This window comes from Rattus norvegicus, chromosome 5 (genome assembly GCF_036323735.1).
Source record: "Rattus norvegicus strain BN/NHsdMcwi chromosome 5, GRCr8, whole genome shotgun sequence".
NCBI lineage: Eukaryota > Metazoa > Chordata > Mammalia > Rodentia > Muridae > Rattus > Rattus norvegicus.
In genome coordinates this window covers 149345538-149373426 of record NC_086023.1, presented here as the reverse complement: position 1 = coordinate 149373426, position 27889 = coordinate 149345538, and the positions used below count along the sequence as shown (strand labels likewise).

The following is a 27889-nucleotide window of genomic DNA, read 5'->3' as shown; positions in this document are numbered from 1 at the left end:
TTGCCTTCACTCTGCTGGGTGAGAAAGTCCTTTGGGAAATATTGCTTCTCACCACAGGGAAAACAGCAGGACAGATGACACATCAGGAAATGCCATTTAGATTCAAGCACGGTGAAATTTTGTCAAGCAAAAATAGTCTTTATTCAAATTTAATGGAAACAGGGGCCACTATACTTTGCAAGACGGGGAAAAATAAAATTAAAAAAAATTCTTTCCTTTTTTAATATAAAACAATATAATCACAATACCAGAATATGGAGCTCTACAGTGTTACTTCCTATGGGCTATGCAGGTATCCATTTCTCTTGACTGTGCTATTCACAAGGTTGTTAAGTCCAGAAACAGGAAACCGAAGTGGTGGGAGACTGAAGACTTGCACTTTCACTACGTGGCACACATCAAAGGGCATCAATTCAAGGGCAAACGGCTGAGCTCACCACACCTACCTACGCCATCACTCCAGCCTGAGAAGCCGTCCAGGTGCCGAGCTCCCTGTAGCCGTGGCCAGGCCTGAAAGCCAAGGCGTTGGGTGTCCTACTGTGAGTACAGGGAGTTTGAGGAGCTGCTTTTCAGTGGAGCGGGAAGGCCTGGCGCCGGGAGGCGGTACCGAGGAAGCACTGAGATTGAACAACTGAGACACACCTTTGGGGAGTTAATGTACAGCAGTGACGGGTGTTCTACTTCACTCCTGTGCTACGGCTACCAAATGTACAAAAACTTCTCGGCAGTTCCAGCGCAGCATGGCCAGTTAGGACCTTGAGTGGGACCTGGATCTAGACCGGGAGGGCGACCTGGAAGCAGACCTGGATGGAGACTTGGACCGAGAGCGCGTTTTTGAAGCTGACTTTGACCTGGAGCGGGACTCTGCCGGGAGACTAGGTTTGGATTTGGAAGTGGATCTTGACCTGGCCCGGGGCTCTGGATTGGGACCCTCGCTCTCACCCTCAGCCCGGCTTTCCCTCTGGCCAGGCTCTGCCGTGGCATGTTCCCGCTCCTTTGACACTGAGCGGGACGGTGACCGGGAGTGGTCGGTGTCTCCCTTCTTCTTCTTGCTGCTGCTGCTGCTGACTTTGCTGTCCCGCTTGCTGCTATGCTTCCGGCTGCGCTCGCTCTTGCTGCGGCTCCGGCTTCGACTTTCTTCCCTGCTTCTCTTCCGGCCCTTCCGCTTGTCCTTGCTTTTGCTGCGGCTGCGGCTGCGGCTGCCCACTTTGCTGCGGCTGCGGCTGCGGCTCTTAAGCAGGCTCTTCTCCTGGCTGTGACCCCTGCTCGTGCTGCTTCTCCTCTCCTCCTCTGCTCTCCTCTCCTGGCTCCTGCTCCGACTTTTACTGTCATGGCGGCTGGGGCTGTGGCTCTTGGCTTTGCCAGCGCTGTCGTTGTTCTGGAGCTTGTCCTCTGCATGGTCTTTACTTTTGCTTCGGCTCTTGTCGGGGCTGCGGCTGCGACTGCGGCTCTTGTTGTCTTTGCTGGGGCTCCGGCTTTTCTCCTTCTTACTGCGACTGCGGCTCTGGCTGCGGCTGCGGCTCTTGCTGCGGGAGTGGGAACCCGACCTGGAAGACACAGTACTGGGTGAGTAACGAGTGACTAGACGCTTTCTAAGTCAGGAAATGGAGAGCGCGCAGGGCTGGTAGGGCACAGAAGCAGGGGAAGGATGGCTTCTGGACCCCCATTTCCAGGGAGGGAAGGTTGGAACACGGGGAAGCTGCAGGCCCACCTGGATCGAGAGCGGCTCTTTGAATGGCTGCTTTTACTGCTACCACTTCGGCTTCTGCTCTTCCGAGAATGTCTGCTTCGAGAGCGAGACCTGTGGTGGAGAAAGGTTTTTAAGACAGGGTCTCATTAACCTTGGCTGGCCTGAACTCACATACACGGGTTAGAAAAAGAAAATTTAAAATTGCCAGTAAGGGGGGTTGGGGATTTAGCTCAGTGGTAGAGCGCTTGCCTAGGAAGCGCAAGGCCCTGGGTTCGGTCCCCAGCTCCGAAAAAAAGAACCAAAAAAAAAAAAAAAAAAAAAAAAAAAAAAAAAAAAAGCCAGTAAGGGGCTGGAGATTTGCTCAGTGGTTAGGAGCACTTGTTCTTGGAGAGGACCTGAGTTCAATCCCAGCATCCACATGGTAGCTCACAACCATCTATAACTCCAGTTTCAGGGATCCAACATTCTCCCTTGAGCTCAGCAGATGACACAGAGACATGGCCCAGCAGTTAAGGTCCCTTGCTGATCTTGCAGAAGACCCAGGTTTGATTCCCAGCACCAACATGGTGGTTCACAAATGTAACTCCAGTCCCAGGGGAACTGATAACCTCATCTAGCCTTGGCAGGTAGTGTGTACACACATAATGCAGACACACATGCAGGTAACCCCCACCCCATTTAATTATATAAAAGACTGTCTAGTTATAATAGAAAAGACTGTCTAGAGTCAACCAAAACATTCATTCCCTTCCTTCAATGAAAACATGCCTGCTCCACGGTTGAGCAGTGGTGCACTTGTAATCCCAGACACAAGGTAGAATGTTCCAGGTCAGAGAGACTTAACCTTCTGTTACATGACTAAGCTGGATCCCAGCCAGGAAATACTACAACGCAAAGACACCCATGGAACAACCAGATAAATATATTGGTGAGGATAGTTATGTATTGTGTTCTTGGGCACTTTTAAATTAGCGCTATAACTTACAATGTCTTTCAGATGAACATAAATATAGAATTCAATACACACAAAGGATGGAAAGAAAAGAGAGAGAATTTTGCAAACACATTCCCACACTGGTCTTTCAACTTTGAGGTCTGAAAGAGACCATGGGAGAGGTGTGGGGAAGGAAGCAGTCAGGTGCACTAGATGAAAAGCAAATAAGCAAGGCCCAAGCTGACGACAGCCGTCAGAACCACTCGAGGACTAAGATCATGGTCCCAGAGACACAGTAAGATCGCTTTGCTGTTTCTAGACATTGCTCAGCACAGTTAACTCACAGAGGTGACAGGAGTTAGGTACAGAGCACTACTTGCCACAACCTCTCTCTAAAACCTCGAGCCCCAGCCTTGAAATCAGCAGGCAGCACACTGTGCTCTATGAACCCAGCTGTGGGAAAACTTTAACAGTGCATACACGTCACATCTTCTCTACTCTGGGAAACTCACCCCACACTTCAGGCCTTTATGAAACACCTCTCTCCTAGAAAGACACAGCCCTGCCTACCCGTCAACCCCAGTGTTCTGAGCTGTCTCCATGAGGGTCCTTACTGACCCCAGATCAGCTGTGCTGGGTCACAATGGCCATCACTCGCTCACTGCCTGTTTTTTCCAGAGAGGACAGGGATCAGATCTGAGCTCAGCAGATGACATGGAGACATGGCCCAGCAGTTAAGGTCCCTTGCTCACCTTGCAGAGGATCCAGGTTTGATACCCAGCACCAACATGGTGGTTCACAAATGCCTGCTTAATCTGGAGGGTCCCCCCACCCTGTTTTTTTTTTTAAAGACAGGGTTTCTCTGTGTAGCCCTGGCTCTCCTGGAACTCACTCTGTAGAGCAGGTTGGCCTTGAACCCAGGGATCCATCTGCCTCTGCCTCCTCAGTGCACCACCACTGCCAGCTTCTTCTCCAGTTGCATATAGGAACAGGTGCCCTGGCCTTACTATGTGCTTCTAGCCAAGTTTATGACTCAGCTCCCCAGAGAAAGGTGAGAGGCCACGCAGTCCTGTCTCAGAAAGGACTTTGCTTCTGTTTGTGTTTGTGATGTAAGAGGTTCCCGAGTCTCACAAACTGTTCAGTTCAAAGTCCTGAGCCACTGAAGCACATGGAGTCATGCCAGGAAAGCCAACAGGAGAGCATGAGTGGGCTGTCCATGATAATCAACTCACGATATGTCAACATACCTTGAGTGACTCCGGCTTCTGGAGTAAGACCGGCGCCGTCTAGAACCTGGCTTGTCTTCAACTAATCTGATTTTTCTGCCGTTGACTTCAGTTCCATCCAACTTTTCCAAAGCTCTTTTCATATCAGAGTAAGACACAAATTCAATCACTCCTTCGTTTTTGCGTCCCTTGTGAGCATCTGCATACGTCACTTCTCCTGCCTGACGCATATAATCCTAAAGGAAAAAAATCCAAGTTACAATGCAGAAGGCGAGTGAAGCTGTGGGGTAGGGGGCAAAAGCAGCCCCTGTCCTTCTGTCCCTCCATGGAGCAGGCCTGTGTCCTCAGCAGTCAGTGTGGCCCAGTGCGTGCAGAGCCGGAGCAGACGTGTGAACAAAGGAAAGTGAGTGCAGTTTAGTGGTAGGGATGGATCTGGGTAAAGATGTGGCCTAACGTCCCAGTGACATCTGTGGTCTGTGTTCGCTTTGTTAAGTTCTGTTCTGTATTTGTAAACACTGAGCATACAGTTTGTGTCATTTGACTTATCTGCTACATCACAAGCATGTCTGTCAGCATGATACATAATCTTTTTTTTAAAGATTTATTTATTTATTGTATGTATGTGAGTCACTGTCACTGTCTTCAGACACATCCTGTAACAGATGGTTGTGAGCAACCATGTAGTTGCTGGGAATTGAACTCAGGACCTCTGGAAGAGCAGTCAGTGCTCTTAACTGCTGAGCCATCTCTCCAGCCCATACATAATCTTCTAGTCACCATCCCACCCCTCCATGTTTCTGAGGGTTTCTCAGTGCAGTCCATAGATTGTGATCACTATCCACAATCCAATCAAGAACACAACACCTCTGTACAAAAATTTATTTGCAGAAGTATGGGTCTGAGAAAAAGGCTAGTAGCCATTCGAACTAGGACATGCACAAGTGAACACAGATGCAGTCATGGTTAGCTCAAGATGGGACTGCCACGAAAAACTGGGGAAAAGATGAGTGGTGGAGAGCTGGGCCAGCGTTACTATCTTTACATTTTGTGTGTGTCTTGCATGTATGTATGTGTGCCTTATGCACGCCTGCAGCTCTCAGAGGCCAGAGACAGTACTGGGTCCCTGGAACTAAAGTTAGAGGCTTTGCTCAAACTCAGAGATCTACCTGTGACCTTAGAGTTGTGAACTGTCAGTCACGTGGCTGCAAATGTAGCTCCTCTGAGCTGCTTCTTCTCTGAGCCCTTGGGGTCCCTGCTTCATTTCAGCTACGCCACACTTACAGAGTAGTGACGGCACCAGCAGCTGTCACAGTGGGTGTCGCACTCCAGGTGCTCACTCTGTATCATAACCACACAGACACACCCACCTTACAGACATGGACAGTAAATTACAACAGCTGTTAATTGTTCAAAGTCAGTGAGGTCTTCATCTGGGGCACAGGGGCAGGAAAAATCCAGTATGGAATTATTTTTTCATGAAGCAAATGGGGAGAGGTTAATATAAACCCAGAAAGACATGCTTCAGATCATGGCTGTGGGTAAATTCTTCAAGAGTTGCCTCTTAGCTGGGCACGGGAGTAGACACTTTTGATCCCAGCACTTAGGAGGAGTCAGAGATAGAACTCTGAACTGGAGGTCAGCTTGGTCTACAGTGAGTTCCAGCACAACCAGGTCTACAGAGGGAAGCCCCTTATCATTAAAAAAATAAATAAATAAATAAATAAATAAATAAATAAATAATGGAATCAATTTTTCCTCCTGAGACAGGGTTTCTCTATATAGCCCTGATTGGCCTTGAATTCACAAGAGACCATCTACCTGCCTCTACTGCCTGGCAAATTCTTTCTCTCTCTTTTTTAAATGTTTTATTATTTTGTATGTATAGGTGTTATGCCTGTGTACCACATGCACACAGAGTCCCTGGAAGCCAGAGTAGGGTATCAGACATCCTGTGAATGGAGTTAGACAGTTGTGAGCCACCTTGCAATCCCAGGTTCTCTAGAAGGGCAGCCAATGTTCTTAACCACTGAGCATCTCTCCAGTCCTCTGGGACCAAATTCTTTTTTTTTTTTTTTTTTTTTTTTTTGGGTTCTTTTTTTTCGGAGCTGGGGACCGAACCCAGGGTCTTGCGCTTCCTAGGCAAGTGCTCTACCACTGAGCTAAATCCCCAACACCAGGGACCAAATTCTTAATCTTGTTCTACTATGTAAATAAAACTTCCAGGGGCTGGAGAGATGGCTCAGCGGTTAAGAGCACTGACTGCTCTTCTAGAGGTCCTGAGTTCAATTCCCAGCAACCACATGGTGGCTCACAACCATCTGTAATGGGATCAGATGCCCTCTTCTGCTGTGTCTGAAGACAGCGACAGTGCACTCATATATAATAAATAAATAAATAAATAAATAAATAAGTCTTTAAAAAAAGTAAAACTTCCAATTCTCCATAACAGTAAGATAAACATTTCTAACCCAATTTATACAATGTGATATAAATCTATGACCTTAAGAAAAGATTCATTCATTTTTACCTTATGTAGATGATGTTTGTACACCATGTGAATGCCTAGTGTCCAAGGAGGCCAAAATTAGGCCCTGGAGCCCCTGGGCTAGTTACACAGTTGTGAGCCGCCATGTGGTGTGGGAATTAAACTCAGGTCCTCAGGAAGCACTGCAGCTACTCCTAACTGAAAGCTATTGCTCCAGCTTCAAATTATGGATTTTAAAGGGGAAGATCCCTTTAATGTTCTTAGTGTTTTCAATTTCCTTATCAATGGCTAATATTTTTTCTTTTTGCTTTTTCTAGACAGGGTTTCCCTGGCTGTCCTGGGACTCACTCTGTGCAGCAGGCTGGCCTTGAACTCAGATCTACCTGCTTCTATCTCAAGTACTAGGATTAAACGTGTGTGCCACTATCTGGCTATAGCTAATATTTTCTACACCTAGGACTCCTTTGACTTTTAAAACAAAAGTATGTTAATAACTCTAAAACCGAGCCTGGTGATGGAAGACTCTGATTTTTAGCTACTCAAAGGGGTTAAGGACAAGGTCTGCATAAAGAGTGAGTTCAAGGCAAATTAGAGTTAACTTCAAGAAAAAGCAAAGAGCATCTGAACATGGTGATGCAGGCCTTTAAACTCCACACTCAGGAGGGAGAAGCAAGGTTCTCTATGGAGTTCAAGGACAGGCTTGGCCTATCCAGTGAGACCTGCCTCAACACCGTCCTTTCCTTGCACAAAAGGGGAAGAAGGCTGGGTAGATACAGTTCAGTGGTATGGCACTTGCTCAGCGTGTGCGAGGGTCAACCTCTAGTACAACAGTTTATGTTAAATAGTTACAGTAAAACGGCATTTTGTAGTTGAGGAACCAAGATAAGGGACTTGTAAGATCATACAACTGGTAGGATGCAGAGGTAGGAAGAAGACCCAGTCTTCTTCATTATCTAGTATTTTCATTTTCCTGGGAGAGAAACTGCTCAGGTACAGAAGCAAAGCCAACTAATCTAATGACTTTGCTAAGTGGACCAAAGAAAATATCATCATCTTCAAATAATCCATGTAGACACATGCCAGCAAGAGCAAGGAAGACCAGGAAGAAGTCTTTTTCTTAATTTTTCCTTTTATGTGTATGAGTGTCTGTGTACCATATGCATGTGGTACCAGCAGACAGAGAGGGAACTGGAGACGGTGGAACTGGAGGTGGAGATGGCTGTGAACAGCCATGTGGGTGCTGGGAACTGCACTTGTTCTTTAAGAGAGCATCCAGTGTTAACTGCTGAGCCAGCTTCCCAGCCCCTAGAGTTTTACCTTTAAATTATGTGCATATGTATGCATCTGTGGGTGGTAATGTGCATGTGACTACAGGTGCCCGTGGAAGCCAGAAGTCACCACATTTCCTAAAGTGAAAGTTACAGGTGGTTGTAAGCCTCCAGACTGTAGGGCTGGGAACTGAATTTGGGATTTCTGTAAGAGCAGCAGGTATTTTTGACTGCCTCCAGTGTAGGTCCATAATTGCTAGGTTATCTTTCCACCCTCAAGGGCTAGCCTTTTATGCCAGACTATTCTCAACTCATGGGAGCCTGCCTGCCTCAGCCTCTGCCTCCCAAGCGGTGCACTGAAGGTGGTGCAGAGTCACACCTTAGGCGTCTCGGCATTTCATCTTGGTTAACCTAAAAGTTGTCTGTAGCAAATCTGAAAAAGATCCTTTAAGATAAAATGAATGGCTAGGTGGTGCCTTTAATTCCAGCACTCAGGGGCAGAGACAGGCAGATCTTGGATTTAGAGGCCAACCTAGTCTATAAGAGCAAGTTCCAACATAGTCAAGGATACACGAAGTAACCCTGTCTCTGAGCCCCCTACTCAAAACACCCCAAAACAAAACAAAAACAAAAACCCAAACAAAGCATAGCATGAATGTAAGGAATTCCTAACCACTCTTTTCTTAGCTTAAAAAGAGACAACTTGTCTTTCGTTGTCTTGAGACCACAGGGTTAAGACATTTCTCAACAAGTCCCCTTCCCTACCACCATTAGAAAGTAACACTGTTCTCAAGAAGTGAACTCCAGCGTCCTGGATGGGCACAGCAGCAGAACTTAACTTTTTCATTTGTGTGGTGCTGAGCTTCAACCCAGAGCCTTATGCACACCAGTCAGGTTTAAGTGCTCAGCGCCAAGTTAAAGCCAACTTTGGGCTTATTATTATTATTATTATTATTATTATTATTATTATTATTATTATTATTATTTCATGGGCATTGTTGTTTTGCCGGTGCGCAGATGTCAGATCATGGAGTTACAGACAGCTGTGAGGTGCCACATGGATGCTGGGAATTGAACCCCCTGTCCCTGCCCCTCCCCAAACCCCTAGATCTTGGAATTTTTGAATAAAAATTTCTTTCCTTTTTAAAATTATTTTATTTTTTAGGCAAGTCTCACTATGTAGTCCTGACTGGCCTGGAGCTCACTGTGTAGGTCAGGCTGGCCTCCCATTTATGAAGCTCTGCTGGCCTCTGCCTCCCAAGTGCTGGGATAAAGTGTGTGCCACCTTGCTCAGCCCATAGTAACTATTTCTCAAGACAGGTTGACCCCACCCACTTTGAGATAAGCTGCCATTTCTGGACCTCACTATGTAGCCCAAGGTGGCCTACCTCCCACCTTGACCACTTACCTATGCAGACAACCATGCCTGACTAAGAACACAGAATGACACTGGCTGGATAGTCTCGTTGTGTGACCCACACAGAAACTGAAAGTAATGTTCCTCTAGCTCTGGTTTACAGAAACGCAGGTTGTTAGCCTTTTCTATGCAGCTCCTCCCTGTCATCTCTCTAGAACACTCTCTGCAGTGGACAATTCTATGTAATACAAATGATTCCTTGGAGCCATTGGCGTCCACATAAGTAGAGTATGAGTGGTTTTAATATCTTTTGCACTCCTACGCCCACATAAATATACTTGTTTCCTACCCTTACCCATGCCCAGCCTTGAAGAGTTAACTAGGCCCAAACCTTTAGATCTTGCCAGCTGCATCGACTTGACAGATTCTCCACAATAAGTCTGTACTCTGTGCGAGTAGGAGGACCATATTTATCTCGGCCACTTCTTCGATAACCATATCCACCTTCAGACGGTTCAAACAGACACATCATACAGTGTAAGAGGAGATAACACAGAGCACTCTTAAAACATGTGACTCACCCCCTTCTAACAACGGCATGTGTATATTAACTAAAGCCTCACCTTTAATTTGAGCTTAAACACACACACACACACACACACACACACACACACACAAATCAGTAAGTTATAGGCATATACATTCACCAGTTTATATTTTAAATTAGCATGTATTAATTAAGAACAATTTAGGAAAAGCAAATTATTAAATCAGTTACTATTATTACCCATGGTGATTAAAATTTTCATGGTTATTTTTTATGGAAAGAAAAGGTTGTAGGCACCTATCTCAGTTAATCTCCTCTGTGTCTGAGGGCGCCATACCTCCCATGTCTAAGGAGTATGACTGTGGTCATTGCATGGCTTCCTATTTTTTGGTTAGCCAAGGGTGACCCATGAAAAAGTAACCCAGGTCAGCAAACAGAACAGCTGGTCATCTTAGCCTCAAAGGATTCTTTTAATTAAAACTGAGGTCCTTGTTAAATATATGTCAAATTGCATTACGGGAAATATTTTAAATAGTAAAACAAATTAATGACATCAAATATTAAAATTTTTTATTTACAATTCTGTATTTTAAAAGATATACTCTTATAGAAACAGCTTAAATATCTACCTTTAAATCATAAAACTGCTTTAAAAATTAGCATTTATAATAAAAGTATGTTATGATACATCTATAAATATATCCTTCAAATGCTTACTGCGTCCAGAACCGTAACTGCCGTCCCGACGTGGGCCTCGGGCATGCTCAACAATGACTCGTTCACCACAGAGGTCTTTGCCATTCAGTTCATAAACAGCATCATCTGCATCACGCAGATCATCAAACTCCACAAAACCATACCTACGAGAGAGCAAATAAAAACTGGTTGGCATCAGCGGCATCCAGCTTCACTAATGTTGTCAGAAATCAACGAGGTTCATGCTTAGCACAGGCTGGGGGTTGCAAACTAAGGGCCAATTTTCTCTTTTCTGTAGCCAAAACCACCTTGTCTTTGTGCCAACAGGCACTAACTGCAGGAGTCAGAAGGCTGTGTTAAGTCTAGCAGGAAGGCTACTTGGTTTAAGGAATCCGTGTGTGCCTCGAACAGCACACGAGAACTCCCCTCTTGCACTCTGACAGTGGTGTGTGTCCTAGGTGCAGCGGGACTCCCCATGCTGCATTAACCGCTGAGTCATGGTCAAGGCAGGTGAAAGTCAGTGTCTTACGTCTCTTTTGTCAAAGTTTTTTTCAAGGTTCCTGTTTTCCTACCTAAACAAATTAGTCACAAATGAAAAAACTCTTTTAGAAATTACTAGCTATTTACTTCCCTGTGTGGCTCCAAGTTTGTTTTCATGTTTGGAAAGGCTGGAGTGATCTACATACAACTGTACCATGTCATATCACTAGGTACTTTCCAGCAGAAATAGGGTGATTTAATACATGTGGGGGAAGCCCTCTCCACCCCCTAAATCCTTTTCATGCCTGCTACAGACTAGTTAAGCAAAGTACAGAATCTGTAAAATACTTACAAGCAGGGTTAAACTCTCTTGAATTAATTTTAGTTTGGTCTATGAAAGGACCTGCTTTGTGTGTACTGTCTGTATTTTACAACCAAAATCATCCTTTGGATCCAGCCAATCACAAAGGAGTTACAAACCAATTTTTCAGACTCTGACAAGTTTGTGCACACAGGCAAATGATGCTGCTCTGTGCTCAAACATACTGACATTGGACACAGGCCCCGAGACTTGCCAGGGATGACAACGACAATGACGACAACAACAACAACAATCTCAGGAAATCTTTGGGGCAGGGTTGGGTGGTTAGGCAGGGTTCACAGTGGAATCCTGGCTGGCTTTGAACTTCCCATCTTAACTTCCCGAGTGTGGGGATTACAGGTATGCATGTAATATGCCTACCTAGTTTAGTTTCTTGAGTTTGTGATATACTAAGTTAACATGTCAAGTGAAAATTCAGAATTGCCCAAATTCACCTTAAGTAAAGAGTTCTTTCCAAACAAATCCTTCAATGTGCAGGCCAAGCTTTGGAGAGTTAAATTATGTACACAGTGTTCTGCCACACATCAGAAAAGAGCACCATGTCTCGTAGATGGTTCTGATCTGCCATCTGGTTGCTGGGGAGTACCTCAGGGCCTTTGGAAGAGCAGCTCTTACCCTGTGAGCCATCTCTCCGGCCCCTGGAGAGATAATTTCTTTAATCACTTTTGGGGACGGGGGAGGGGTTGAGTGTGTAACTCGGAGGTCACTGCAGGAGTTGGCTCCCTTCTTTCACCGAGTGCGCCCATCCCAAAGACTGGATTCATGTGGTCAGCCTTGGTATAAAGTGCTTTTACCCACTGGGCTATATCTTGGTCCCCGTTTATTTTAGAGGTGTTTTTATGCTGAAATGTCTGAGTGGTATTCAAACTTAAGAGGCACTGATTCTCCATTAAAAAACAAAATAAACAAAACAAAAAACAAAAAAACAAACAAAATAAAGCAGACACACTTAGTTCCCTAACAGGACATGTTTTCAGAACACCTGCCCACGTAGCTCTGTGGGATCTTTGAAACAGACTCTACAGCTTAGGAGAACGGTCTTGAGCAAGCACACTGCTGCCATTTGTCAAGAAAAATAAAATAAAGCCTTTCCACTCACTCACTGTTCTCAAAACTGCCTCTGTCACTAAAACCCCTCAATGGACATGACACTGTAGCTGCCTTTCCCCTTCCTAGGTAAAATGAGTCATCAGGGAAGTGATCATTTAAAAGAGACAATTTGTTTTTTAAGAAAAGGTCTTACTATAACCCTGGCTGGCCTTGAACTCTATTATACAGAGATCCTCCTGACCGCTTCCAGTGCTGGCATTAAAGGCATGCCCTACCACATCTGGCAAGGTGAAGTTTATCAAAAAGCAGATTAAAAAAAACAAAGCAAAACAATGAACCCAACACTACGTTACTTTGGCTCTGATTAGATCTATTTATATAGATCATAAAGCACCACAAAGAGTGAAGTATGTCCTTCTGTAACTGCTGACCAGTCCTGCATCTATTCTGCTTTCCTCTGCTCACAGCATCCTGCCCTTGGCACCAGGTGAGAGGCAGACAGCAAGTAGAAGGATAAGCAAGAACACCTGCCACGAGCCCAATGACATGGCTCACTCGCTCTCTCTCCCTCTCTAAGCGGTACCCTTTTGCTTAGTACCAATGATCAGAAATGACTTAGTATAAGGTCCCAACAGTACTGATTCCTAAACAAATAAATTACAAAAAAATTAAAAAATTAATTTCCTCCAAACAGCTAACGTTTTTAACTATAAACCACAGAATCACAAAATCCAAGGCCCTAAACTGCAGGGCAACCGAGGCAGGAAGCCCAGCTGCCGTGGGCTCAGGGAGGCTACAGCTTAGACTCCAGGGGATGCAGCACTCAGCAGAGCTCATGTGACCTTCCTTTCAGGGAAACCTGTGACAGCCTATCAGGGAGGCACAGTCATTTAAACATAGATCAGTGCTCAGACAGACCAGTCTCGACCAGCTGAGGCTGAAGCAAGATGCAGGACAATTTGTGATGCCAGAGGAAAATGACCCGTGTAATCTTTCCTAATATTTACTCCTAAAAACTCCCCAGGGGATCACTTAGCTATTAGTTGACTAAGCCAAATAGTTGACTTAAGGTCCAATTTATTTAACAGAAAACTTTGGTGGCTTCTCTGTGAAATGCTTTAAAAATCTATCAAGGGCATTTTAATGGCAAAGTTCAGACTAAAGACCGAATCAGGCATCAGACTGTCACTTCTGAAACTGGCAGCCTGGATGGAGCTGAAACCACAATAATACCATAGAGAAAAAGCAGAATGGTGGGGAATGCCTCTTCTGAGGATGAAGAGACACTGGGTCAGGTATTTCTACCAAAGCACTCTCCACTTGGCTTTGCATTCTCCAAGCAAGTCCAGTGAATGGGCTCTGAAAGGCAGCAGCCTGGGTAACAGTGATAAAATATCACCGCATACCATTCACTAAACATTTTCTATTCTCAACAATGTGACTTTATTTAATATTCATAGCATGCAAGAGGCAGGTACCAGTAACCTGTGTCACAAATGAGAAACTGAGGCACAAGTGAACACTCAGCAGGGTGGTGAGCAGAGAGCTTTGACTCCCATCTGTAAGATGGTCAGCAAGCCCTGGCCTCTGGTCTGGCTGTAGGCCCAGCTCTGTTGGAATGGACTCAACAGCGTACTTATTTTCTTGGTGCTTAACTGTCAAGTGAGCGTGTATACTACATACAACTAAAGGTTTGTCCCAACACATGAGTATGAGAAACATTAAAATCTGCACTCCTCTGAGCAAGGTCTAGGTCAAAAATAGCACCCAAAGACAGGGATAAACTTAACCTTTTACTTACTGTCTTTTAAAACCATGGAACCCGAGTTTGTTTTAAACACCTTAGCAGTTCTTCAGCTGAATTTTCACATCTTCAAAAAGCAAATCTTTCTGATGGTTATCAGTGATTCTTCAAAAACCAACCTGCACTCCTCCTAATAAATGATTTTTTGTTGCCCCCCACCCTCAGCCCCGATTTCTGTGTAATCCTGGCTGCCACTCTGTAAACCAGGCTGGCCTTGAACTCAAAGCTGGTTTGCCCCTGCCTCCTGAGTGCTGGGATTAAAGGCGTGTACTACCTTTGTATGGCTAATAAAACACTATTCCCTTTGTACTTTACAGCAAATAACATGAAACTGACCTATTCTCAAAAACCAAAAACAAAGCAACAAAGCTCTCTGGAATTTTCTGTCTAGGTAAGGAAGGATCCGAGGCACGCGTGTGACTTTATCACACGACACAGCACCTGGTGGGATCTGTAAGCCTCAACACACACAACTTGGATGGATAGATCTCTCTATCCCACGGCTATAAACCCACGGCTGCTGCATTAGGAGGACTGTCAGGAGACTCCAGCATGGGAAGGATGAGTGTGAGGGAACTGGGGAGAGAGGACTTCAGTGCAGGTCCTATCTAGCAGAAACCATACCTCATCTTACTCAGGGTGGCAGCATTTTATGCCTTCCCTTACGCTGTGTGAAAGCACTACCACACACACAACACTTCAACTAAAGAAAACAAAAAAATCTTTTCTTAATGTTACTTCTATTGTGTCTTCCCAAAGTGTTTTCCTCTGATCCTGGCATATCCTGTCATAAGAATGAGGGGAGAAGGGAGAATTGGTATCACTTTCTCCTTTAAAAAAGTGAGCTTTATGATTCTGAAACAAGTCTAGCAGGGTACCAGGACAGCATGAAGCAAAGCCATGTTGCTTCTGTAGCTGCTCAGATCTTTGGTCCATTCACATCCCTGTGCAATGTTCTAGTCTTCTTCATCCACAGCTGATGTAGTCCTCAGGTCAAACTGAAAAAGCACGACTGGAATGATGTGTTTTCAATCCAAGGTCTCTTAAGATGTCCACTTTAGAAATGTTCATCACATTTCTTGCAAGAGTTACCACCTAGGCTCACAGCGCTGCCAAAGAGGCTTTCTCTGACCCCAGTACTTGTAAATACCAAAGGTCCTGACCACCACCAGGTTTGCCTTTTTCTTTATGTCCTACTGAAGAGGACGACACTTATCTCACCCTCTTCACATTGGTTTAGGGCTGTCTGTCTTCCAAACCCTCTCATTCGTCAAGGAGACTGAGAAAAGGCCTAGGGGAGAATGATAAGCACGGCTGGCCTGGGGTTGAGCTACTCAACTAGCTGACTGAGCAGGTGCGACTAGAAGGTGCTGCTGGGGAGTGGATACAAGGAGCAGGAAAAGCAAGCCTCCATGCGTAACTGCGGACACCCACCAACACTGCTTACCGAGGAGCATGCCTCGGATGGTCTCTCAATAAGGAAAATGTGCCCCTTTCCACAGTGGATCTCTGCTCACCTTTGTCCTAAAACTGTGCCACATGCTTTTCTTTGTATGTGGACATGAGAGTCCTCAGCCAAGCATCAGCAGGATGTGAGTTTTGCTTTCCCAATGTGGTGAGCCATTCCCACATTCACTCATTTTCCTTGTAAGAACCGAACCTCTCCATGGCTGGTCAGGATTAGGGATGTTGCTGTAGCCAAGGAAAAATTTTCATCTGTTGAAGTAAACCCACAGGGTGGCTTGAACCCTCAATCTAGAGCCAGTAGCACTGTATTTTGAGGGCAGAGCCCTTAAATCTGCCCTGAAAGAAATGGTATTCAGTGAACAGGAATCAAAACAGCTTTCAAAGCACTCAGTAGATCCTAGGCTTCAACCAACTTGGGTCTTAAGAGGTGAAAAGGGCACAATGACAGGAGAGCAGAGAGTAATCTTGAGAGCTGCATCCAGTGCACAGAACCCTGTAGAACTAAGACAGCTCTACAGCCAACTCTCGTGCTCAGGTGAGGCCAACCTGGAGAAGCTTGTGAATGAGAACAGTGTAAGTGCCCTGACCCCATAGGTCTGCAGCATTCCAGGGCATCAGCAGCCAGGCCCTCACAGCACATAAACCAGTGTCACATTTACTGCTTAGCATCAATGGTCATGGATGTGAGCTGGCTTCCGCAGTGACTGAGGGACTTTACAACCCACAGTGGCGAGCTGCTGCTCCAGGAGCAGGTTCCTGAGACCCTTTCCTATTCTGAGACAGGAAGGAGGCTGTTCTTGGCTTTCTGCCCTCCCTTTTTCTTTAGTCTCAGAGGAGGGAAGGCCATCAAGGCCACCCGGAGAAGGTGGAAGACTTACCCGTGCTCACTCAGTGGCAGAGCTGGGGTGCGACTTCAGGGCTCACCATTACCCAGCCTGGGGCTCTTTCACGTCGGCAAACTGGCAGTTCCCGCACACCAAGAGCTCTCTGATTAGAGCTGGTGTGGATTCCTGGTCTGCACACGGTTGGCCACAGCTCAGTCTGCACTTGATCTTTCCCCACCTTCAAAGAAGAAAACCTACCTCATGATTTCTCTCTTCCAGAAACCTTGATCCCTGATTCACTCCCAACAACCTTGCAATCATTTCTGACTACTCTCCTCTGGTTATCCACTGTGTCTATTGTCAAGTTCAATCATTTTCCCATTGTGCTGGGCCTTGGGACTGTATTCCAGACTACAGCTATTTTCATTCAGGCAACTTGTTTCTACACTAGTGTGGGAAAAGGCAGCAGCTAAATTACTCTGTTGCTTAGAAGTCTATGTCTCCTGATAGCTTTACAGCCTTCTAAACACCTTGACTACACAAGCTCAATCCTTCTGCCCTTCCTGCTTATGGCTGAGAAGCACCTCCTTCAGGAGGCCTCAGCACCTTGCATGCCTGATGCTCACCCAGCCACTTCGCTAGCACTTCCATCACCTTTTCATCTTACAAGGAAGGAAATGCTCTTTAAGCCTTGTTTCTTTCGGTTGTACTAATCTTGTCACTTCATTATGAGGGCTTTCACATAACAAAGGCTAGTACCTGTTGGCCATTAGCACAGCACTTGGCTTACAGTAAAGAAATGTTTTTATTATCTGTAATATTCCATTTGTTACTCATGATAAATTCGAAGAGTGAATTATTCTTCTCACTCATGAAGAGATAACTAAGCTTGGAGAGGCCAGGCAGCTTGTTCCCAGCAGGGAGCTCCTATGTGGTAGAGCTGAAAATGAACCCAGGCTCAGGACTCTTGAATTCCAGTTTTACTTTAAACCACAGGTCCCAAAGCCTTTGAAAGGCAGATGGCTTCTCCTGTTCTCCCACAGTCCCAAATAGAATCTTTTCTATTTAGTAAGCACTGCTGCTTGACTTAACCATAATCTAACCTCAGATAAGCCAGGTGGTAGCAGTTTTTTGATACAGCAAGGTGAAGTCTCCAGAGAAAAAGGACACTGGTCTCGGGGTAGGGTGAAGCACTCTAAGCTGGGGCATGAGACAACCGGGTTACTTTCACTCTTGTCTTTTGGTTCCCATTAGCCAGTGTCAGCCATCTGGTCCTTCCGAAAACATGTGTGGGTTCAGAACATAACAGACTAGAAGAATAGAGGAAAAATAAGATTATTCTGTGCAATCTCCATTCTAGAGGTCCCACATCAACCCCTGAAGTCTGTCTTTGCTTCTGAGCTCAGCAACAATTAGATCAGGATAGGGTGGGTCCTTGGGGCTGGCTGTGCCGATATGAGTGGTCGTCAAAGAGAACACTCAAGGACACAGTTCATTAGTTGTGCAAAGGAATGGTGACTGGGACCAAAATATTTTATATTTATGAGTGAATATTAAGAGGGGGGGAGGGTCAGAAGTCAAATACTAGGTTTACAGACTTCCAAATGCAAAGACTTCAGTAGTAATGGATGATACATATCTAAGACCTGATTTATTTTTGACTAATTCCAAGCTATTCCACCCCACTAGGACTCTTTCTTTCTTCAAATTCCTCTTAGTAATAACCAATTCCTATTTTTCTGTCTTGCTATTTGTCAAACATCATAGGAAACACACATTGCTTTACTCAACCTTCCCAACTCTGAGGGCTGTTGCCACTCCTAGACAGAGAATTAAGACTTGGAGCTGTTGCTGGGTCTCTGGTCAAGGCTACTCAAGATTCTGAGTCTCTAAACTCCAATCCTAACCTACAACCTGCACCCCATCAGGCTCTGCCCCCTCCCAGACCCAGTGAAAAGTAGTCCTTAACACGAGAGGCTGGAAAAGCAGGGGCTCCAGGAGCACAGTAAAGGCAGTGACACCCATCCTGTAACTGGAGAGTGTGAATACTAATAAGTTGCAATATTTTCTACTAAGCTCCCAGTAGAAACAAAAATAACAATAAAAATTTCAACAGTTCAAGGGCTCTGAGCTCATCAATGGATTAATGTACTAATGAACACACAATGTGATGGAATTATCAGGAGGTACCGGAAACTTCTGCAAGTGTGGCCTAGTTGGAGGACATAGGTCATGAGTGTGTATTTGGGGGACTCATAGGCCCTTTCTTGTTTCTCTGTCTTTTGATCATCACAAGGTGGGCAGGCAGTCTCCACCACACAGGTTCTAGCTGACAAGACATTCTCCTTAACCTTTAAAGCCCATAGCCAAGGAACCAGCTGAGTGGACCCAGATCTAGAAAATGGCCAAAACAAGTCTATAAGTTTATGTGCTCAGGAATTCAGTCCCAACAATGAAAAATGACTAACATGAGATATATCATTTGATTGAAAAAAAATCTACTGACACACAGCTAAATTCAAGACTCAATGGAAACTGAAGCCAGGGCCTTAGGCTTGCTAGAAAAATATTCCACCAGAGTTAAATCCCCAGCCCTAGCCCAGGGTCCAACCACACTGCAGATAACAGAGAATCTCTAAAGGAATATTCACAGGAAACAATCATTATAAGAAATAAAACTTACTCCAGAAGAAGTAGATTTTTAAAGTGTTACTTTGTAATTGTTCGGACAACCTATCAAGTCGCTTTTATCACCCTAAAGGCTTTACAAACTCAGCAGGCTGGTGGTGGTGTGGTTCAGTGTTGCAAAGTCCTAGGACTGTGTAGCCCTGGCAGTCCTGGGAATTCTGCAGACCACCAGGCTGTCCCTGAATGTAGAGAACCACCTGCCTTTGCCTCCTGAGTACCAGGATTAAAGGCAAGTCCACACAAGGCCTTGAAACAACACTATTAGAGAGCTAAGTCTGCTAACCTCCTTTCCTGAGCTCTTCCCATATTCTTATCCTAGGAATGGGATGCCTACAAACACTATTTAGTTTGAGGAGCAAACTATACTCATTATAATCTCCCTGTCATGACTAAATGGTTATTTTAAAGCAAAAAAAAAAAAAGGTGCTTTCCTTATTTAAAGAAGCTTGAGGCAGTTGGGGTCTACAATTAGACCTATGTCTCAATTTTCTGTCTCTCAAAAGTCTACACTGAAGTTCATGAAGCTCAAACACAAACTAAAAACAAGTGTACAGCACTTATCATTACTAATTCAGAACACATCTCGGAACACAGAATAACATGCATCACCATGTCCATTATGCCCACTCACCAAAACAAGCACATACTCAACAAACAGTGCTACCCAAATCCACACTAAAGCCACACAGAGTGGGCTCTAAACAATGCAGGGAGCAGGCTGTCTGTCAGGTGCTAATAAGCTTGGTAAGGCTCATACCTCTGGGAAGGCTTGGCTGTTTACATGTTGCTCTTACTGGGTAGCGGTCTATTCTATTCTTTTCCACATCAATTCTGTTAAAGATGCCAAAGCCATGCTTTTTCTTGGAGACAGATTTCCCCCAACAGGCCATTTCATTATTTTTACAAAAATGTTAAGTTCTTTTAGCTCTCCTGCATCGCTGTACCAGATAATACATGCCCGAGTCCTGCCCACCTTGCCAGGCTGCTTTCAATGCTCCCTCAGTCCCCCTCCTCTTCTGGCACCAGCTGTAAGTCTTTGGCTATCATCTCTAGCCTGGGGCTTTCCCCTCAGCCCAGAAGGCCTTGCCTTAGAATATAGCTACATAAATCCAGGACACACTCCAGCTCTTCACTTGAAGGATACTCTATGATCAGAGGTGCAGGGATGACAAGACACTGAAATGTCTGCACACTGACACACATCCTATTGCAGGTAGCCATGACAGCCTGAGGGTTAACCACTCCCTATTCATTCTCTACCAAGGCCAGCATTATAAAAAGTAGAACTGTCTCACTTGAGGCTCATCAGTTTATTAGAAGCCTCTAGAAAAGACTACAGGGTGAACAGGCCAAGGAACCCAGATTACCCCTGTAGGCAGGAAAGGAGCAACAGGAGAAAAGTCTGACTGTCACTGCAATGCTATGGCTAGCGTGTGAATGGAAATAATCCGCAGTTTCCACGCTTTCAAATCTCATCCTGTAATCTTGTCCTGTCAACCACAGGCCTCAGTTTTCACGTTAGCACAAACCAGGGCTACCACCTGTTTATATAAAGTACTCTGATATAGTTAGTTGAAATAGAAACTGTACAGCTGGTGAGACAGGACAATGGCTAAAGGTCACGCCTGGCAACCTGAGTGGAATCCTGGGAAACCACAAGGTACAAGGAGAACTGACTCCAGCCAATTTTCCTGTGATTTCCACAGACGTGCCATAACATGCCACCACCCCCATAAATGGATTAAAAAACCATACATACAATGAAGCTGTTAATATTTTCTTGTTTTTAGAGTTCAGTGTTAGCTCACACATAAGTACCACTCCTGACATTTTCTCAGATATGTGAAGCACTTTCCTTTTGAGAATGCAAAATATAATTGTCTGTGCAAAGTTACCTAGAGCACCTCAAACCCAAACCACATATATTATCCAGTCAAAACTCTGGGCATTAAGAAAGGTACCTCATGTAGTTCTCATTTGTGTGGTTATCTCAAAGAGAAAAGAACAAGACACTAAACAAAACAGACTTTTAAAATGTCTTGACCAAATAATTACATGTAACGTTTATTCATAACACAAACTGAGGAAAGAACTAGGGCCAGGGTAATTTCTGTTAGAAATATTTAGATATAATTTAAAGTATAGTCTTGTTTCTTGGTATTGATTTCTCAGAAAAGTTTAAATCTTCCATGTTTTGGGGAAGAAGTAACATAATAAAAAGGACTGCATTTGTAATGGTTATAGAACTATTACAACAATGACAGAACACTACTGTATCAAGGGCCCTGTCTTTTCCTTTCCTTTTTTTTATATTTATTTTATGTATACGAATACACTGTAGCTGTCTTCAGACACACCAGAAGAGGGCATCAGATCCCATTACAGATGGTTGTGAGCCACCATGTGGTTGCTGAGATTTGAACTCAGGACCTCTGGAAGAGCAGTCAGTGCTCTTAACTGCTGAGCCATCTCCCCAGCTCCCTTTCTTTTTCTTTTCTTTTTTTTTTTTTTTAAAAGACAAGGTCTCACTCAATCCTGTTGAGTAGCCAAAGATAATTTTGTTATATTACTGATTCTGTTGCTTCCATCTCCCAAGTGCTGGGACTACATGCGAACACCACCACACCTGGCTAGCTTTGTTGATTTTTTGAGATAGGATTTACTTTTTTCTTTCCTTTTCTTTCTGAGACAGGGACCCATTCATCATATTGCTGTGATTGGTTTTGTGCTCCTGGCTCAAAAGATCTCCACAGTATTACTTCAAGTGGCAAAGACGGTAAACAGTACCATGGCTCACTGCCAGTGGGGTAGCCATGATGCAGACATTCTTAGCCACTGCTGCTTTTCTTGAACTGGTAAGGTTATTTTTGTTTTTGAGCTGGGGTCTCACTATGTGGTCCTAGCTGGCCTGGATCCCACAGAGATCTGTTTGGTTCTGTCGGTTGGGATTAAAGGTATATACCATCAGGCATTAAGAACTTTGTGCATTCATTTCCTGTGGGACTAATGAACTTTGTTCCATGAAAATGTGTCGTAAGGCACAGTACCAAAAAGGTTTTCATGCATATGACATCCAATACAGGGCTATTTATAACAGCTAATATTAGGGGACAACCTAGGGGGAATGGCTAGGCAAAGTACAACTCAGCTAGACAAGGAATTTTAGGCAACCAACAGCATAGATTTCAATATAACTATGAAAGAATCACACAAGCCAAAGTAGAAAAGGGGGCACACAAGCATGGAGATGCACCTCCGCTGCTTAGCATGCATGAAGCTCTGGGTTGATCCCAGCACTGCTGGGAAAAGGTGGACCACATCCTATAATAATCCCAGCACGTGGGAGAGGTAGGAATATCAGAAGATAAAGGTCATCCTTGGCTACAGTTGTGAGTCACCATGTGGTTGCTGGAGACTGAACCTAGGTAGTCCCGAGAAGCAGCCAGTGTTAGTAACCACTGAGCCATTTCTCCAGTCCATTTCTTCCCTTGTTTAAGAACTCTTGATTTCTGAATTTTCTACTAACCTTGATTTACTGTTTTTAAGCACTTGGGTCTTTTTTTCATTTAGCCTAGGAGAATTGAGAACTTCACAAAGTAACTTTTGACTTAGACAATATGTATAGCTTGTAGGTAATTTAGACAATGTAAAAACCAGGAAAAAAAGCCCGTATACATACATAAAATTAGATAAAACATACAAACTATTGGTTTGAAAATTAAGGGCTACCAGAAAATGTAAGAATACATATTTATTTTTATGCCCAAATCCTAAAAATATGCAATTAGTTTTACATAAAGAATATTTTCCAGTGCTACATATGCATAAAATAGTGAAAATCAAAAAATGATCTAAATGTCTTCTAACCTAGCTTTAATTGCATATACTAAATAGAATTTATATGTAGCATTTTTATATAATCATAATAAAATCATACTGTAGAGGTAAAAGGCGTGGCCCAATGGTAGAGTGACTTGCCTGCCATGCATAAAGCCTTGCACAATACAATTCATCATACAAGGCAGGTTGCTGGAGACAGAGAATATTCACAAAGACAGACTTGGTAGCACATACCTCAGAAAGCAGAGACAGGTGGATCTGTGAGTTCAAGACCAACTTGGTCTACACAGTAAGACCCCATCTCAAAAACAAAGTAAACAAAACAAAAAACAAAATGAAAGGAAGAAATGTACAGAAGCTGTAGAGGTGACAAGGGCAGGCCAGGCGCCCCAATCGCAGACAGGGTCATCTCAGATGACCTTTTCATTTTCCTTTCTCCATGTCAGAAAACAGTTAAACACAGAAAACTGTCACAATGGGAAATAGACTGTACTTTGAAGAAAAAGTAAAATATGAATAAAGACTCTTTTTGTTTTGCTTATCAGGACAGGGTTTCTCTGTGCAGCCCTGGCTGTCTTGGAACTCCTCTGTAGACCAGGCTGGCCATAGATCCTCCTACCTCTGCCTCCTGAGTGCTAGGATTGTCAGTCACCACGGCCCAGCCTATAAGGAAACTTTTTAAAATTTATATATAAGGTGGTTGGAGAACTCTAATAAAGTGACTCTCGTTAGGTAAGAACTAAATCAACACAGAACCAAATTCCTACAGACTCAAATTCAAGTGGGACACTACTTTTAAGGCTGGCAGATAGCCCATGAATGCAGTAAGGTAATGGTAAGTGGGGCTTCATTAAGGGAAATCGCGCCCTTTTTTGGCAGCGAGATTTCAGCTCACCAGAAACCCATAATCTAGAGTATTAGCTCAACTAGACTGCCTTTACTCTCTCTCTACAGAACAAGGCATTAGTCCATGGAGAAAATACCTGGGGTAAGTTCTGTGGTGGCAGTGATTCCTCTCAGCAAATAAGGCCCAGTGACAGGGATGGGGAAACTAACTCACTGTGAGTTTTTAAAACACTCCTCCTCCCCCAGTTCTATACCACTTTAATTTTAAACAAAGGTAAAGACAAAAACTATCCAGTAATACCAGAAATTAAAAAACCCCCACCAATTTAAAACTTCCTACTGAAACTCCAACTGTATACCACTTCACTGTCATGTCAAATACAGACTCACTTTCTCTGGAATGCTTTAATTAATGATTAAGCCAGTTAAAGAAAGAAAACGTCAATAATTTGAACTTTAGCTATTAGGCAGGTAAATCACTTAAGGATGGAGTAAATTTTACTCAAAAAATGAAAAGATCTGTGACTAAAACTACAAGTTATTTGTGGCAAGAAACTGTTGTACATAAAAACAGCAACCTTCCACATATCACAACAAAGTGATTTATTAATAAAAAAGAAAATTGATACAATCCACATGTAATCAAAGCCCACAAAGCTAACATAGAGCTGAAAGGTACTAATACTTTTGTCTCCTTGAAACTCCCAGAATTCCCTCTGGTCTACTCTTGTCCAAAGTGGTACCAGGTGGTTTATCAGGCAGGTAGGAATATAGGAGACTCTAATCCAATCATGTATGGTCAATGTGGCCCCAGGGAGATTCTGCATCACACTTGTAGTTCCCTGAAGAACCATCTGTTTCCAAGTTCTCTAAAACAGAAGCAGGTTGCCTGGCACAATAAAGTAGCAGGCAAGAAATGTTGAACTGCTTGTACGTGTGTCCTCCCTCCACCCCCACCAAAAGAGAGGCAACAAAATCCTTTCCTGGACAGTGAATCTTCATTCTGCAAGTATAAAGTATGTTACCTAATTAATTCTCAACTTTACCTACAACCCATCGGCCCACACCTAAGATACCTCATTTTAACAAATGTGAACACTTTAGCAATTCTTTAAAGCCGCATTAATCTAAAATCTGTTTTAAAGTTTCAATCCAGAAAAGTTCAAAGTCACTTTCCTGTAAGGAGATATGGTCCCAGGCTTAAGACTATGCACCTCCCGCCCCCCACAGCTACATTTTCCTTTTGTTCTACTGCTTCCTTTCTTCTTCCCAGCACCTCCATTATCTGTCTTCTTCCTGGAAGTCATTTTCTTTGCAATGATTTCAGAAAGACACTAGGTTGTATTACATGGAATTAGTGTCTGTAACAGCTGTCTTTAAACCCAGAAGTAACTTCCATTCCTTATTTCAACCTTGATCTAGGATGGATTTCATGCACACCATTATTTGGCAATATAAGACTCAAAGTTCCTAAAAGACTTAGACAGTAAAAGTTCTGAGAGTGTCTGTCCTCTCAGACTTCCCTGAAGTGCTCCAGGCTTCCCTCCAAGTCTTTGAATTCTATTCATGATTTAAAATTTAGTGTAGGGGTTGGGGATTTAGCTCAGTGGTAAAGCGCTTGCGTAGCAAGCGCCAAGGCCCTGGGTTCGGTCGCCAGCTCCGAAAAAAAGAAAAGAAAAAAAATCTTATTCTCTAACTTTATTTTTATGTGTATGGATGTTCTGCCAACCTATGTAACTGTTTACCACATGCACGCCTAGTGCTGGAGGACAGGTGTCAAATTCTCCTGGACTGGATGGAGTGACACTTGTGAGCTCCCATGTGGATGCTGAGAATTGAACCAGGGTCCTCTGGGTAAACAGCCAGTGCCTCTAAGGATGGAGCCATCTCTCCAGTTCCCTAGTGTAAAACTTTTAATAGTTGTTTCTGGTTTGGTGTTAAATTTCTGGGTCCTTCGTGAGGTTTGATCCCAGCTAGATTATGTTACGATTACGATTGGTCCTTAGTGGACCACTTCAATTCCAACATAATGTATTTCTGGACATTTCTTTTTTCATTTCGAGCCTTAGTAAATCCATACTTCAAAGCTCATTTTAAGAAACATTTATTTTGGGCAGGAGAGATGGCTCAGTGGTTAGTTAACAGCACTGGCCGCTCTTCCAGAGGACCTGGGTTCAATTCCCAGCACCCCCACGGCAGTTCTCAACTGTAACTCCAGTTCCAGGGGATCTGACACCCTCACACAGACATACATGCAAGCAAAATATCAATGCAAGTAAAAATAAAAATAATAAAGGAAAATCAATTTTAGTAAATTATTCTACATTTTAGTTGCCTGAGTTTTAAATGAGAACAAGCATTCCTTGAATCAAAATGCATGTCAATCATAACAGGTTAGTCAGGAACAGTTGTCTTCTTCCTCAATACATGTAGTACAGTCCTGGGTATCCTGCTGGTGCATTAGTAACCTGGTCAAGCGGTCAGTTTTGCCCTGCTACCTTTTTCAACTCTCACCTACTCCTTGAGAAAAAGACCTCAGCAAATACACCGTACCGTTACAAACACTAACCAGCTAAGATGTTTCCCAAAGACTCTATTATAGCAGATGGCAAAAGCTTTATACGTTTTCTACCTTCCCTTCCTTTTTATGAATGAGAAAACAGGTTCAGAGAAACCAAGCCACCTGTCAAAGAAACAAATTGAGGAGCCAGGTTTGACTCAGACTTATCTGGCTTCCAAAACCCACGTTTTCCCCCACAAAAGTTATTCTGTCAACTTAAATGAGCAGCAGGGAGGGGAAAGTGGAGTTTAATCTCTCACATGTAGGGTAAGTATCACAAAAACAATCCTCTCTCATGTCGCTGGTACGTTCTGTAAAAACTATTAAGGTCACCAAACAAAATGAGAAATTGTCTATGTGAATCGAATCCAGCATTTGTAAACATTTTATTTAAGTTTTGTTCTCAGCAAGGAGATTCTTCTAAGTGTCAATTCGAAACCCAGTTTTGAGAACGTGTTGGCTCATATATAACTCTTACTAAGGTATATTTCTTTTCAAATGTCAGTTACTGCTGATCGCATTGGACCAAACGCAAAGTCTAAAAAACAAAAACAAACACAGCAAAAAACCAAGGGTTCCTCTAACATTCAAGGTTTAGTGCTTCCGATGCCGTTTCGGTGCTTAATACCTTTCAAGTCCTACCTACTATTTCTCAGCTCCCAAGCAAAAGATGCTCGAACATCCTCCAGGCCTGACAACTCACCCGTTTCCCCCGAAACCTGGTAGCCTCTGCTAGCCCTGTTTCGCCAAAGCAGATTAGGAATGAATACAAGCCTAGACCGTACAGGGAAAGCTGTTAAGTAGGCAATTTAAAAATGTGTCTCTACCTGCACCAGCAGTCGACGCAGACCTAGCCAGGAGGGACCCTATCCACTCAACAAATCCTACGACAGCATTATTTTCTGGCGAGTTGGAGAGCCAAAACCACAAAGTAGAAACCCTGTAAGGACTCACTCAAGATAACGAGCTAGGACTTTAATTTACTCTAGTAAAGGGAGCGGGCAAGGCTTTCAGCGCGGCAAGACAGTACTTTCGAAACTGTCGCTGCACTACTAAAACTGGAGTCTCCCGCCCAAAAAAGTGTGGCACATGGAAAAGCCAGAGCTCCTGTCCCCAGAAACACGCGCCGGGAGGGACTCAGGCGGGTCAGGCTGGGAACCAGGGACAAGAGAGCCGGAACCCTCATCTGCTCCCGGCAGCCCCAGAGCGGGAGGCCCGTCTCACTTCGGAGTCGAAACAGGCCGCGGACTCGCTGTCCAGCGACGGAAACCCAGGCCTATCCGGCGCCCGGAGCCCCGGCCTAACCCGGGCCTCCGTTCCCATTATCCCGCCACCACCCCCGCCCGCGCAGGCGCAGTGGGAGCGCTGGGCCTACCCGCGCCCCGGAGGCGCCGCCGCCATGGCGGAACGGAGGAGGCCGGCGGCGACTTAGTGCCCAGCGAGCGCCGTGCTCGCGTCCCCGCGGCCTCCCAGCTACTGCCGCGGCCCAGTCAGCCCCCCGGCCGGCCCCTCCGCCGCCCTCCTCACCCGTTCTTCAGATCCACCTCCAGGATCTTCCCGTAGCCCTTAAAGAAGCGCTCCACATCGCGCTCCCGGGCCTGGTAGCTCAGGCGGCCGATGTACACGCGCGGCATTCCGGCGGCGGCTGGCCCCGGCCCCCCTCAGGCGGCGGCCGGCGAAGGGAAAGCGCGGCGGCGGCGGCGGTAACGGGCGGGCGGCGGGACGGACGCAGCCGAAGCCCGGCG

General features: G+C 44.6%; 1 protein-coding gene across 1 annotated transcript; it reads right to left on the bottom strand.

Moving 5' to 3' along the window:
- Nucleotides 1-117: 117 nt before the first annotated feature.
- On the bottom strand, nt 118-27889 carry Srsf4 (serine and arginine rich splicing factor 4). The gene is made up of 6 exons (NM_001108685.2): nt 27672-27889; nt 10225-10367; nt 9352-9464; nt 3872-4086; nt 1712-1801; nt 118-1547 (listed from the first exon to the last, which is right to left on the bottom strand). Exons 1-6 carry the CDS (start codon nt 27776-27778, stop codon nt 749-751), a joined length of 1467 nt encoding a protein of 488 aa, NP_001102155.1. The 5' UTR covers nt 27779-27889; the 3' UTR covers nt 118-748.

What these genes read in the sequence shown, in the direction of transcription:
- Srsf4 (NM_001108685.2), bottom strand. Translation starts at nt 27,778, where the DNA reads ATGCCGCGCGTGTACATCGGCCGCCTGAGCTACCAGGCCCGGGAGCGC. An exon ending in AGAAGCCGGAGTCACTCAAG is followed by an intron (nt 1,802 to 3,871) that starts GTATGTTGACAT and finishes TCTCCACCACAG; the next exon opens with GTCTCGCTCTCGAAGCAGAC. An exon ending in AAGAGCCGCTCTCGATCCAG is followed by an intron (nt 1,548 to 1,711) that starts GTGGGCCTGCAG and finishes TGTGTCTTCCAG; the next exon opens with GTCGGGTTCCCACTCCCGCA.